This window comes from Taudactylus pleione, unplaced genomic scaffold (assembly GCF_031769625.1).
Source record: "Taudactylus pleione unplaced genomic scaffold, aTauple2 ptg000062l, whole genome shotgun sequence".
NCBI classification, from domain to species: Eukaryota; Metazoa; Chordata; class Amphibia; order Anura; family Myobatrachidae; genus Taudactylus; species Taudactylus pleione.
This window is the reverse complement of record NW_028284464.1, coordinates 1481997-1494277: the sequence shown is the minus strand read 5'-3', so window position 1 is coordinate 1494277 and position 12281 is coordinate 1481997. Positions and strand designations below refer to the sequence as shown.

Below are 12281 nucleotides of genomic sequence, written 5' to 3'. Positions count from 1 at the left end.
GGTCCTCCTCCATATATACCCTACCCCTAGCCACAGGCCTTCAGTTGCGTAACCAAGCCTCAAAGCAGGAGCAGGAAAGAGGAGAAGGAAGAGCAATCGTACACCAGAAACACTCTTACACAAAATGAGGGAATCCGTGACTGAAAGAAAAATAAACCAATGAAGCCAGGTGCGTCAGGGTGGGTGCACTGTGGACCCTATGGACCTTGAAGAAAGAGTTATCAAGGGAAGTCTACCATAACTCTTATTTTCTTCTTCAGGGTCCATAGGGATCCACAAGGATACCATGGGGGATGTCCTAAAGCAGTTCCCCTAGGGTGCGAGATGCTCCTGAGCAGAAAGGAGAACTCGTCGCTCAAAAGCATCCTGAGAGGCAAAAGTATCAAAGGCATAAAATCTAAGTAAAGTGTGGACAGAAGACCACGTGGTTGTCTTGCACAATTGCTCAGCAGAGGTGCCAGGACTAAATGCCCACGATGGCCTTACAGGCCGAGTAGAATGTGCTGTCACCGTGTTTGGGACAGGGAGATAAGTCTCTTGTATACACCTGAGAGATAGTCATACGTAACCATCGAGCCAAAGGTTTGCTTGTTAGCTGGCCAACCTCGTTTGTCAAAACCATATAATATGAAAAGAGCATCTGTTTTTCTAACAGAGTTTGTACGTCCCACATAGATACGGAGAGCACATACTGTACTACATCCAGTAGGGCCTGAAAAGCTGGAACTACAATTTCTTCATTCACAGGAAAACTACCTTAGGAAGGTAACCCTCCCACTACCTTAGGAAGGTAACCCTCCCTTGTAGGAAGAACAGCTCTATCCTTTTGAAAAATCTAAAATGGGGAGCGACAAGAGAGTGCTACCAAATCAGAGACACTGCGTGCAGAAGAGATAGCGTTGAGAAAAAGTGTCTTCACTGTTAACCATTTCAAGTCTACAGAGTCCAGAGGTTCAAACGGGGAAGCCTGTAGCCCCTGGAGAACCAAAGACAAATTCCACGGTGCTACCGGTGGGACACAATGAGGCTGAACTCGCAGAACTCCCTGAAACAAAATTCTAATATTTGGCAAAGAAGCAATCTTTCTTTGGAATCAGACTGAGTGCAGAAACCTGTACTCTCAACGTAGCCAGGCGGAGACCATGGTCCAATCCAGCCTGGAGAAAAGCCAGAACCCGGGAAACCCTAAACACTTTAGGGTCATACTTCCTGTGGGAACACCATTGACCAGAGGAGTTCCAAACTCTGTAATAGATGCGGGAAGATGAAGCCTTTCGTGCTCTAATCATCATTTGAATCACAGAGCTGGAAATTAATTTATGTTAAGAGCAAAAGTTAAGAGCCACGCCTTCAAAGCCAGACGAGGTAAGTCCGGATGTCGGCAGGGACCCTTCATTAGCAGATCCTGCCATAGAGGCAGAGGATATATACCGTCTATGGACAGATTCTGTATGTAAGTGATCCAATGAAGTCTGGGCCAAGCTGGAGCCACCAGTATTACTGTTCCACCTTACTGCTTGAATTTCCTGAGAACTCTTGGGAGGAGGGAAATTGGATGAAAGAGATACGCCGGCTTGAAGTCCCATCTTACTGCCAGTGCATCCACAAATGCTGCCGATTGGTCTCTGAACCTGGACCCATACCTGGGGAACTTGTGGTTGTGACATGATGCCATGAGATCTATTTCTGGTAGGCCCCATTTGTTCACCAAGAGCTGAAACACTCCTGTATGTCCTGACGACTAAAGAAGTCTGCTTCCCACTTGAGAACTCCCGGGATGAATATTGCCAAGATGGCCGGAAGATGACGTTCTGCCCAAATCAGAATCCTTTTCACTTCCTTCATTGCTGCAAGACTTTGCATCCCTCCTTGATGATTGAAATAGGCTACTGTAGTCTCGTTGTCGGACTGGATCTGGACCGGCTTACACTGGAGCAGGTCCTGTGCCATGATCAGTGCTCTGTATATTGCTCGCAGTTCCAGAATGTCTATTGGCAGATGCCTTTCCAGATTTGTCCATCTTCCCTGAAAAGTGTGATGACCTGTCACTGCCCCCGATCCGCGAAGGATGGCGTCCGCGGTGAGAAGCACCCAATTTGGAATCCAGAATGGGCGCCCTTTTTCCAGATGGTCTTTTTTCAGCCACCACAGGAGGGAGAGACGAACCTCTGGAGTAAGAAAGAGCCTCTGGGATCGTATTAGATGATACTATCCGTTCCATCGGGAGATGGAATGGAACTGAGCATACCCCACCATGTTGAAGGTGGATACCATTGATCCCAGGACCTGCATTGCAGACAGAATGGATACCATTCGTTTGCATAACAGCTTGCATATCTGCAATGATAGGGCTGTAATCTTGTCCACTGACAGAAACAGCCTTTGTGCCTGAGAATCCAGAAATGCTCTCAGATGTACCATCTGCTGTGTTGGAAGAAGAGTTGATTTTTTTCAATTGAAGATCCAGCCGTGCCTTTGTAGGCAGGCTATTGTCGATTGACATGGTGTTGTAAAACAATTGTAGTTTGTGCCAATATCAGAAGGTCATCCAAATATGGTAGTATTCTGATACCCTGACGCCTTAGGTAAGCCATCATGACTGCCATAATTTTGATAAAACCCCGAGGGTCCGTCGACAGACGAAAAGGCAGTGCCTGAAATTAGTAATGTTGCTGCAGAATAGCAAACCGTAGAAATCTTTGGTGGGATGACGTAATGGGAACATGTAGATACGCATGCTGAATGTTCAGGGAATCCATAAAATCCCCAGGCTCCATTGCCAAAATAATTGACAGGTGAGTTTCCATACGAAACTTGGGAACATGGATAAACCTGTTGAGGGTTTTGAGGTTCAGAATAGGGCGATAAGCCCCATTTGGTTTCTGAACCAAAACAGATTGGAAGAATAACCACTCCCCTGTTGTGACACAGGGACCGGGATTATTACCCCTGCCTGCAGTAGAGATTGAATAGCCTCCTGAAGGGCAAAGGCCTTGACCGCATCTGAGGGGGGGATCTGTGCAATAAAACTTCTGGGGAGGATGCCTCCTGAAAGTAAGGGCATACCCCTGAGAGACCACTTTTCGGACTCAGGCATCTGTTGTTGTTTGACACCAGTAATCCGCAAATTGAAGAAGTCGGCCTCGAACCCTGGCATCCCCCAGGAGGAGGCCCGCCCCGTCAAGCCGAAAGGTTTGTCACCCTGTTTAGAAACTGGACATTTTGTCAGCCCAGACCTCCTGTTTGTCGCCTTGTTAGAACTAGCTGATTTGGAGAAAGAGTATTCCTTTGCACTTCCCTGAGGTCGAAAGGGCTGAAAGAAAAACTGCTTAGACTTTACTGTAAGCGTGCTACTACTGATGCTTTGGAAGCTAAAATTCCAGCATCCACTGCAGCTCTTCCCAAATAGGAAGCTGCTTCCCGTATATGGGAGATATATATCATCTGTTCTCTGGTAGCCTCTGGTAGAGAATCTTCCAATGCCCCCATCCATTCTTCAACAGCTCTAGCTACCCAGGCTCCAGCCATAGCTGAAGAGTTAACTGCTCCAGAAGCTGAAAATATTGTCTCAAGACATGATTCAATCTTTCTGTCTGTAGCATCCTTCAGAGAGGATGCCGATGAAATGGGCAATGTAGTATTTTTAACTAAGTGCAATACATGAGCATCCACAGTAGGAGGAACCTCCCACTTAGTACATGCAGAAGCTGGGAAAGGATACAACGATGTCAATCTTTTATTAACATAAAATAGTTTATCCGGGAAACCCTAATGCCTCCTCTGTAAGCTCAGTGAGCTGCTCAGATATAGGAAACTCAGTTTTGACCCCCTTTCGGTGCTGATTAAACAATGGAGCCTTCTTATTAGGGGCTGGTTCATCATCCTGAATATCTAGGACTAATTTAACCACCTTCACCAAAGAAGGAACATCCACTGTGGATGGAAGGTCCTCCTCTCCCGAGCTAGACTCTGGAGAAGAGCACTGCGCATCATCTTTCCTCGGATGATGCGTCTGAATCCATAAACTGAGCAGATCGTTTGCGTTTAGGCGCCTTAGTAATAACCTTCTTGTTTTCAACATTTGACGGTCCCATACTCTGACTAGAGTGGCCGTAAACATTCCTCCAAGGAGGATGCATAGGAGGTACAAACATAGCATGCTGTGGACACCCCATAGAAGAAGGTATTGTAGGAGCAGCCATGCAATCCACAAATTGCTTCATTACCTGAGACAAAGAGGATACCAAGATGGTTCTTGTATATTGGGGCTGATGTGGCTGTAACAGGCAACACACAAACCATCCTTAATAAGGTCCTGTGAGGACAAACTTGTCATATAAGATTTGCATGAAATCAGCACAGGAGCCTCTGCGTCCTGTTTACCTTTATCTCTTGACATTTTCAAAGTAAAGGAAACAATACAAATGCAATGCGACAGCCTTCACAAATTCAATTTAGATGTGAAGTACCCAGAGGGAAAAAAAACCCACCCCAGCGGAAAGGAGAGAAAACACAGTGATAGTTATAACTACTCAAACACATGGCATGGTAGGATATAGAGCACTGTATACCTTAACCACAGGAGAGATATACATGGAGACTGACCCAAACCCTCCTTGGACAAACAGTAGCGCACTGATAGTGGGCTGTGAGCGTCTCATATACACGTGGAGGGTAGGCGGAGCGACCAAAACGTGCAAAACCTTATGGAAGGATTGTGTCTGGGTCGGGGGAGGAGCTTCCGGGGGAGCGCCTACCGCCCCCTAAGCTGCATCAACCAACCAGGTACGCTGGCCTCATGGCAGCAGATATTCGTCTGCTGCCGATCCCCGGCGTCAGACTATAAGGCCCCCGGTGGTCTAGTGAGGATGCGGACAATTACGGGCCCTGACTGCAGCGGCTTCTGGTGAGTCTCTGACACCAGAAGCAAGGACTGCCGCGCGCAATACCCGTAAGTGAGGAATCGCCTTACCTGACATCTCTGTGCGTCCGGTTGCAGTCCAGGTCCCAGCGTTGCTGCTAGCAAGCTAAGCCGAGACCCGCCGGGTTTTGGCCCGGCGGAGGTAGATGGAGTCACATTATCTGCCTCTTAATACAGATGCTGACTACTGCTGACTCAAACATAAGAAATAAAATAAAAGCTTAGGACTGCCTGAGCAGTCCCCTGTTACTAAAAGGTGCATCTTGATCCTGCCAAACCAAACGAAAAACTGAAGGCCTGTGGCTAGGGGTGGAGTATATATGGAGGAGGACCCGAGGCATCCTGGGAGCTGAAAGCTTAATTGTTTGGTGCCTGGATCTCTCCAACCACATTACCCTATGGTATCATGCCACTATCTTGTCTGTATGTATGTTTATAACATGGACAGCTACTTCTCGTAGTTCCTCTCAGCACTGTGCCATGTAGTAACAATTGCCGATCAGTATTCTGACTGCATTTCTATTTGGACTTTCTGTATGTCTTTATTGTGAAAAAAAAAAGTGTTAATAACTTACTGTACAACTATCCCGCAAGGTATCAAATTTGCGTTGGATCTCATCTCTGTGTGACTGAAAAGTGAAAAAAAAAATTAGCATTAATTTCTAGGCAAGGATGTCCATTTCTTATCATTACAAATAGCCCATCAGAATTATACCCTTAATGCTTGGATTTCCTCCTCTGCCTCTGCAGTGGTGTCCTCCAGCTCAGTTTTTGCTTGGTGCAGCTGGCTTTCTATAACAGAACGAGCCGACTGTAAAGAGGCAATCTGGGATTCCCTTTCCTGTAGCGTCAGCTGCAGCTCAGTTAATTGCGTCTTCAGCTCCAGCTTCTGCTCCTCATGCTCCAGACTTATCTAAAATTGTGAACACATCAGTATCATCAGAAGAGCACTGATTGTATATAGCTGGTAAGAGATATTCTAAATGTTCTTGTCATTGCAAACAAAGAAAAGCGTGCAAACAAATTCCAACCTGCTGGCGATGTTCTTTATCCCATCTTACCAATCTAATATTGCCCATTATTATATATTAATGGAAGTGTTACCCGGTTAGGGGCAGACCGAGTGAAGCTTACAATCTGTATTCCCTAACACAACTATGCACACTAGGGTAAATTTTTGTAAGGAGCAAATTAACCTACCAGTATACAGTATTTTTGAGTGTGGGAGCAAACCGGAGTACCCAGAAGAAACCCACGCAAGCACGGGGAGAATACACAAACTCCACGCAGTTAGGATCATAGTGGGTAAACTTTGGTGTCTAAGGCAATGAGAGGAATACTTTTCTCCTCCATTTTCTCAAGCAATATTGATGGTTAAAATATGAGTGTTAGCTTATTGTCTAAGTACCCAAATGTTTTGTTCCGGAAAAAGTCATGAACCAGATAATCATCTAATTAGAAATAGCTTTTAACCGCTTTACTCTGGTAAATTAAATCCTACTTTGTCTATATTTACCTCTCGCAGTCTCGTCTCCAGTTCTAGAAGCCGGTTCTTGTCAGTGTGCTCTTGGTTATTAATCCGCTCCAGCTGTTCTTCCAGCTTCTGATTCTGGGCCTCTATCTTCCCAGCTTGAGTCTCCAAGTAGAATTTTTGTTGCCGAAGTTCTGAAATCATCTCCTCCTGGGCCTTCCTAGAACCATAAACCCAATAAAGTATTTGTAAAATGTAATATGGTTGGAGTTCATACCAGAGACAGTTAAAAACTTATTTTTGTCCCTAGGAGCAAATTGATCACATCAGATACCCACATGTTCCTTTGAGTAAAAAGACTGCTATTCGCTGCCAGTTTATTCGCTTCAGACAGTTCTGCTAATCTTTGCTCCAAAGACTTGATCTTGGACTCCAAAGCATTGATCATCTGAAAGATTTATAAAGAATCATACATATTTTCCCTTCAGCTATTAGGTCAGTGGTCTCTTGGAAACAATCTTTTAACTGTAAAGTCGCAATATTTTCTTCATACTTGGGTCAGTATTTTTGTTTTACCCTAATAAGCCAACAACTCTTTGCATAGGACTTACTGCCTTCTGTTCACTTAGTAAGGTGTTTTTCTCAGAAATTTCATCTACATTTTTTAATCGTAGAAGCTCAACAGATTGCTTCTCTGCTGTGTCCTTCTTAATTTGTGCTTCGAGACTCTAAGGAGCAAAATAACATGTTAGCATTCTAAAATCTAAAAAGAATACCTATGAAAATCAGGCACCATTAAGATTAAAGAGCAATTCATATGTTCACAGTTTAAGACAGTGATCACTACTTCAAGTACAATGCTCAGTTAGGTATAAGAATTTTTTTCATAGGTTCAAGGAATTAATTTCTAAAGTAGAGTTGTGTACAGTATGACTCAAAGCAATTCATTTTTAAGGGAGAAGTTACCAGGGACAGATGAAAACCATCAGTGAAGGACGCCAATGCGACCAAGTCAACTTTCAACAGACAGGTGATTTATGCGATTTAGGAATAGGGTGGCCAGCCAAATCTCAGATGTCATTTTAAGACATATATAGTATCAGAGAAGCTGATCAAGGCAGGTGTAATAAGGCATAGTATGCCTATTTGCAAAGTAGGGTTAAAAGGAAAATATTTTTAGAAATTTGGCTATAAGTGAGGGCATCGCTTAGAATACATTGATCATACATGGAACTCTGGGGCTCAGTAAAAATCATGCCTGGAAAAAGCAGAGCAATTTAATGTATGTATTATGATGACAATTAATTAAGCCTATGAGAGAAAAACATCCATCGATGGAACCTTACAACACTACTATGTGCCTTAAGCCATAGCAGGGCATATAAATATTGACTAGGGAATAAATGATTAATAAATACCCGGACTTTCTCTTCATATGCTTGCTCATTTTGCTTCAGATGAACATCTAAATGCTGTGCTCCCATTTGGGCCTCCCGATATTTTTCTTCAAGTTCCTAAACACAAAAGCAAATGAACACAAACAGGACTAAATCAAGTACAAAATAATATTTTAGCCTTATAAAGAACTCTGGTCCAGTTTTAATCCACAGCCCATACATGAAGTTCCTTTCTAAAGTACAGGCATTACAGGCATACAAAAATAGATCTGAAGTTATTTATTAAGAACAAGGGATCAGTGAATAAAATTGAAATAGGCTGCATGTCTAATAATTGCTTTAACTCAGGTGATTTAAGGCCCACAAATGCAGTTAAGAGAAAATAACTTTCCCTTTCAGATTGGATCACTTATCTTACCATTATTTTTTCAGCCATTTGTTGAATTTGCTGAGATTTAGTCTGAATATCTTCTTTTAACTTATTTTCTCTGCGCTCTACATTCTCCAGCCTCCTTACTTGGTTTTCCAAGGAATGCCGTCTCTCCTGAAAAATAATTACAAGCTTTTAAATATAGGATAATACAAACAACTGCTAACAGCAGGCATTCAAATATTCATGTGTACTCAGTCACACAGAACCTGCTAAAGATTCTGATGTTCAATTCCACTATCACTCGATAAAAAAAATGACAAGGGGCACAAATAAGTGCATTTCTACATGCAAATTAGACAATTATTAAAATAATATCAATAAGTATTCAGAGGAATCATTGGGGATATTACCAACCCTAAAAGACATCACCATAGTAGAACCTATACACATCTGTGCATCTTACATTCTATAAAATGATAGGATATAGAAAAAAAAAAACAGCATATCACTCAGTACATATATTTAAGAATATAAATAAGTCCTGTTTGCATATCTGTGTGGGTTTGGGTTGTGCAGAAACTACATAATTTATAGGCACAGTGTCCTTAACAGGAAATATGTGGGTGGGAAACACTGCAGACAAATTATAGGCATTATAAACATCCCACATCCTGGGGACAGGAATCTCTCTCTGAGGTAAAAATAAAAAAGTGAGAAACGGGCAAAAAGTAAAGTTTCAATAGGCTAATTTCACGTTACAGTGATATATTAGAGCACTGCTCCCCCAACTTTTTTTTTTTTTTTATTGATTTTCTTTTAAACCCGCACAATGTAGGGTCTGTTGTATGCTAGCATTACTTCACAGTATTGAGAGTAAAAATATTGCCTCACTTTCGATACCTAAACCTGTTTTGACACTCTTCATCTGCTTTAAATAAAACACTAAGGGGTAAATTTACTAAGCTGAGAATTTGGGAGAGTTTGCAAACTCTGGAGAGTTTGGGCATCTTATTCCCACTCTCAAATTTACTAATGTCAAACTCGGGAGAGAGATCTTCTTTGCTACGGGAAAATACTGGAGAGTTAGAAAACTCTCTTCAATTCACCATCGGCCAAACTGGAGAACCTTTTCACTGGTGAAGGTAGGATTCTGGAATTTACCAAGCAGAGAGTTTGTAAACTATCATGAGATGGGAAAACTCTCCTGTAAAAACTCGTGAAATAAATTCACATGCCTGATCTGCGAATTTGTCAGAAACATACACAGATCACTGTGATCCATGTATGTTTCTACCTGTAAATTGTGAAAAAAAAAGGTTAAAAGTGAAAAAAAATATGACAGGGCCCCCCTCCTAAAGCGTAACCAGCCCTGGACTTGCCAACCAGTCCTGGTTCTTAAAATTACAGGGAAAAAAATGTGTAGGGTTCCACGGTAATTTAAGAACCAGCACCAGGGACAGAGCTTGCTTTAAATATAGGGATAAAAAAAATTGGCGTGAGGTTACCCCTAAATTTAAAACCAACTCTGGGCCCTTTCTAGCAGGGGCCCTTTCTGCCCCCAGCCGCAGAATCAGTCCTGACCACTAGTCAGCCCAGGCCAGGGATCCCTGGGGAGTTGGGGACCCCCCCAATAAAAGGGTCCCCCTCTCCAGGGCACCCCTGGCCTAGGCTGTTAGCCTGGGGCTATCCCCGCCACCCCTGGGCGGTGGGTGGCGGATTGATAGTGTAGGTGTAGTGTGTAGAGTAATTCACATTGTCTTTACATTGGAACTAGGAGGTCCCAGCAAGCCTCCCCTGCATGCTGGTACTTGCAGAACCACAAGTACCAGAATGTGGGGCATTAAGGGCCCACTGGTACGTGTAATTCACCTGTAAAGAAATGTGTAAAAAATAAACACAATAAGTGAAAATAAAGATTTATTACATCCATACACACTCACACATACTTACCTGCTGCCAGATGTTCACGTCCCCTTCTCAACGTAAAGTATCCATTGGAAGTACCTTAAAAAAAAAAATACTCACCTTTTGTCCCACGATGTTCTCCGCAGTAATCCTAATAGGGCCCCGGACACACTGTAACAACATGCTACAGCATGTTATTACAGTAATGCTAATGACAGCTCTGGGCTTGAGCTATCATTAGTGTCCGGGCCGCCAGCCAATCAGCGACGGCTTCCATTAGCAGCCGCTCATTGGCTGGGACCCACATGGAGGAGCCGCTCATTGAGCTGACTAGCGGTCAGGACTGATGCTGCGGCTGGGGGGCCAGGTGAAAGGGCTCCCCTGGCTGTGGCATCAGCTCCCCGCTAGAAAAGGCCCAGAGCTGGTTTAAATTATAGGTGGTACCTCACGTCAAATTTTTGAACCCTATATTCAAAACCAGGTCTGGCCCTGTTGCCCGGTGCTGGTTCTTAAATTACGGTGGAACCCTACACGTTTTATTCCCCGTAATTTAAAGAACCAGGACTGGCTGGCAAGCCCGGGGCTGGTTACGCATTAAGGGGAGGGGGGCACCTATGTCATTTTTTTTTTTTTTACTTTGAGCCCGTTTTTATACAAGCTAGAACACAAGCAGCTTACACATATCTCATTGATATGTACAGGCTGCTTGCTCGGGAGAGTTTTGCAGAGAGGAGACACTGCGATCTCGGGTGAGTCATCTCCTGCAAAACCTGCTACTCGGGGGAGAAATCTCCTGCAAAACCTGCTACTCTGGAGAGAAATCTCGTTCTGCTTCACCATCGGCCATCTCACTCTCAGCTAAACTCACTTCTTTGTAAATTTGCGAGTCTCAGGAGCTTCAAATAACCAGAGTTTCGGTGAAACTAATCAAGTTGACAAAAAAGCAAACTCTCCCAGACTCGATTCTTAGTAAATTTACCCCCAAGTTTAGCAAATGACAGTAGCATTGCCCACAAGGGTCCCTGCTAGAGGGTATAGAAGTTTTAGAGCAACTAATCGTTAGCACAAAAACTTTTTGTACCTAGTGGGCCATTTATCAAAAATAAGACTTATGGCAGACTTACTGTACCTTTGTTAACTCTTTTTCTTCAATGTCCATAGGGTCTACAGGGATACCATGGGGAAATGTGGTTGGAGTGATCCAGGCACCAAACAGTTTAGCTTTCATCTCCCAGGATGCCTCAGGTCCTCCTCCACATATAACCCGCACCAGGCCACAGGCACTCAGTTTTGTAAACAAGCCCAAGGCAGGAGAAGGAAAGAGGAGAAGGACGGACAATGTACACAAGAAACACTCTCACAAAAGAAGAGGGAATCCGTGACAGAAAGAAAAATTACCCAATGCAGCCAGGTGTGTCAGGATGGGCGCCCTGTGGACCCTATGGACCTCGAAGAAAAAGCGATAACAAAGCTAAGTCTACCAAAACTCTTATTTTCTTCTTCAGGGTCTATAGGGAGTCCACAGGGATACCATGGGGATGTCCTAAAGCAGTTCCCTTAAGGATGGCGACGCTCAAGAGCAGAGAATCCGCCACCCAAAGTAAGCATCCTAAGAGGAAAAAGTGTCTACGGTGTAGAACCTAAAAAAGGTGTGGACAGAAGACCACGTGGCTGCCTTGCACAATTGTTCAGTAGAGGCATCACGAATTAATGCCCACGATGGTCCCACAGACCGAGTAGAATGTGCTGTCGCCGTATTTGGAACAGTGAGATCAGCCTGCGTGTAAGCTTGAGAGATAGTCATTCACAGCAATCGAGCCAGAGTTCGTTTGTTAGCTGGCCAGCCTCGTTTGTGAAAACCATACAACACAAAAAGTGCGTCTGATTTTCTAAAAGAGTTTGTACGATCCACATATATATGGAGAGCACGAACCACATCCAGGGAGGCTTCACCTACAGAAAGGTCTGAAGACTGGAAAGCTGGAACCACAATCTCTTCATTCACATGAAAACGAGACACTACCTTAGAAAAGTAACCCGCCCGTTTACGGAAGACAGCTCTATCCTAGTAAAAAATCAAAAAGAGGTAGCGACAATAGAGCGCTGCCAAATCAGAGATAGCGAGGAGAAAAAGTGTCTTCGCTGTCAACCACTTCAAATCTACCGAGTCCAGATGTTGAAATGGGGAGCCTGTAGCCCCTTGAGAACCAAAGA

General features: G+C 43.8%; 1 protein-coding gene across 4 annotated transcripts in view; it reads right to left on the bottom strand.

Annotated features, from left to right (window-relative positions):
- The window catches only part of CIT (citron rho-interacting serine/threonine kinase), a 166026-nt gene that overhangs the window by 52029 nt on the left and 101716 nt on the right, over positions 1 to 12281 (bottom strand). For all 4 annotated transcript variants that reach the window (XM_088465302.1, XM_088465323.1, XM_088465312.1 and 1 more), the window contains 7 exons: positions 8208 to 8333; positions 7811 to 7906; positions 7004 to 7120; positions 6731 to 6840; positions 6438 to 6612; positions 5637 to 5834; positions 5497 to 5550 (listed from right to left, as the gene is read on the bottom strand). In XM_088465302.1, coding sequence (XP_088321428.1) covers positions 5497 to 5550; positions 5637 to 5834; positions 6438 to 6612; positions 6731 to 6840; positions 7004 to 7120; positions 7811 to 7906; positions 8208 to 8333 — 876 coding nt within the window. The remainder of the gene's footprint in view (positions 1 to 5496; positions 5551 to 5636; positions 5835 to 6437; positions 6613 to 6730; positions 6841 to 7003; positions 7121 to 7810; positions 7907 to 8207; positions 8334 to 12281) is intronic.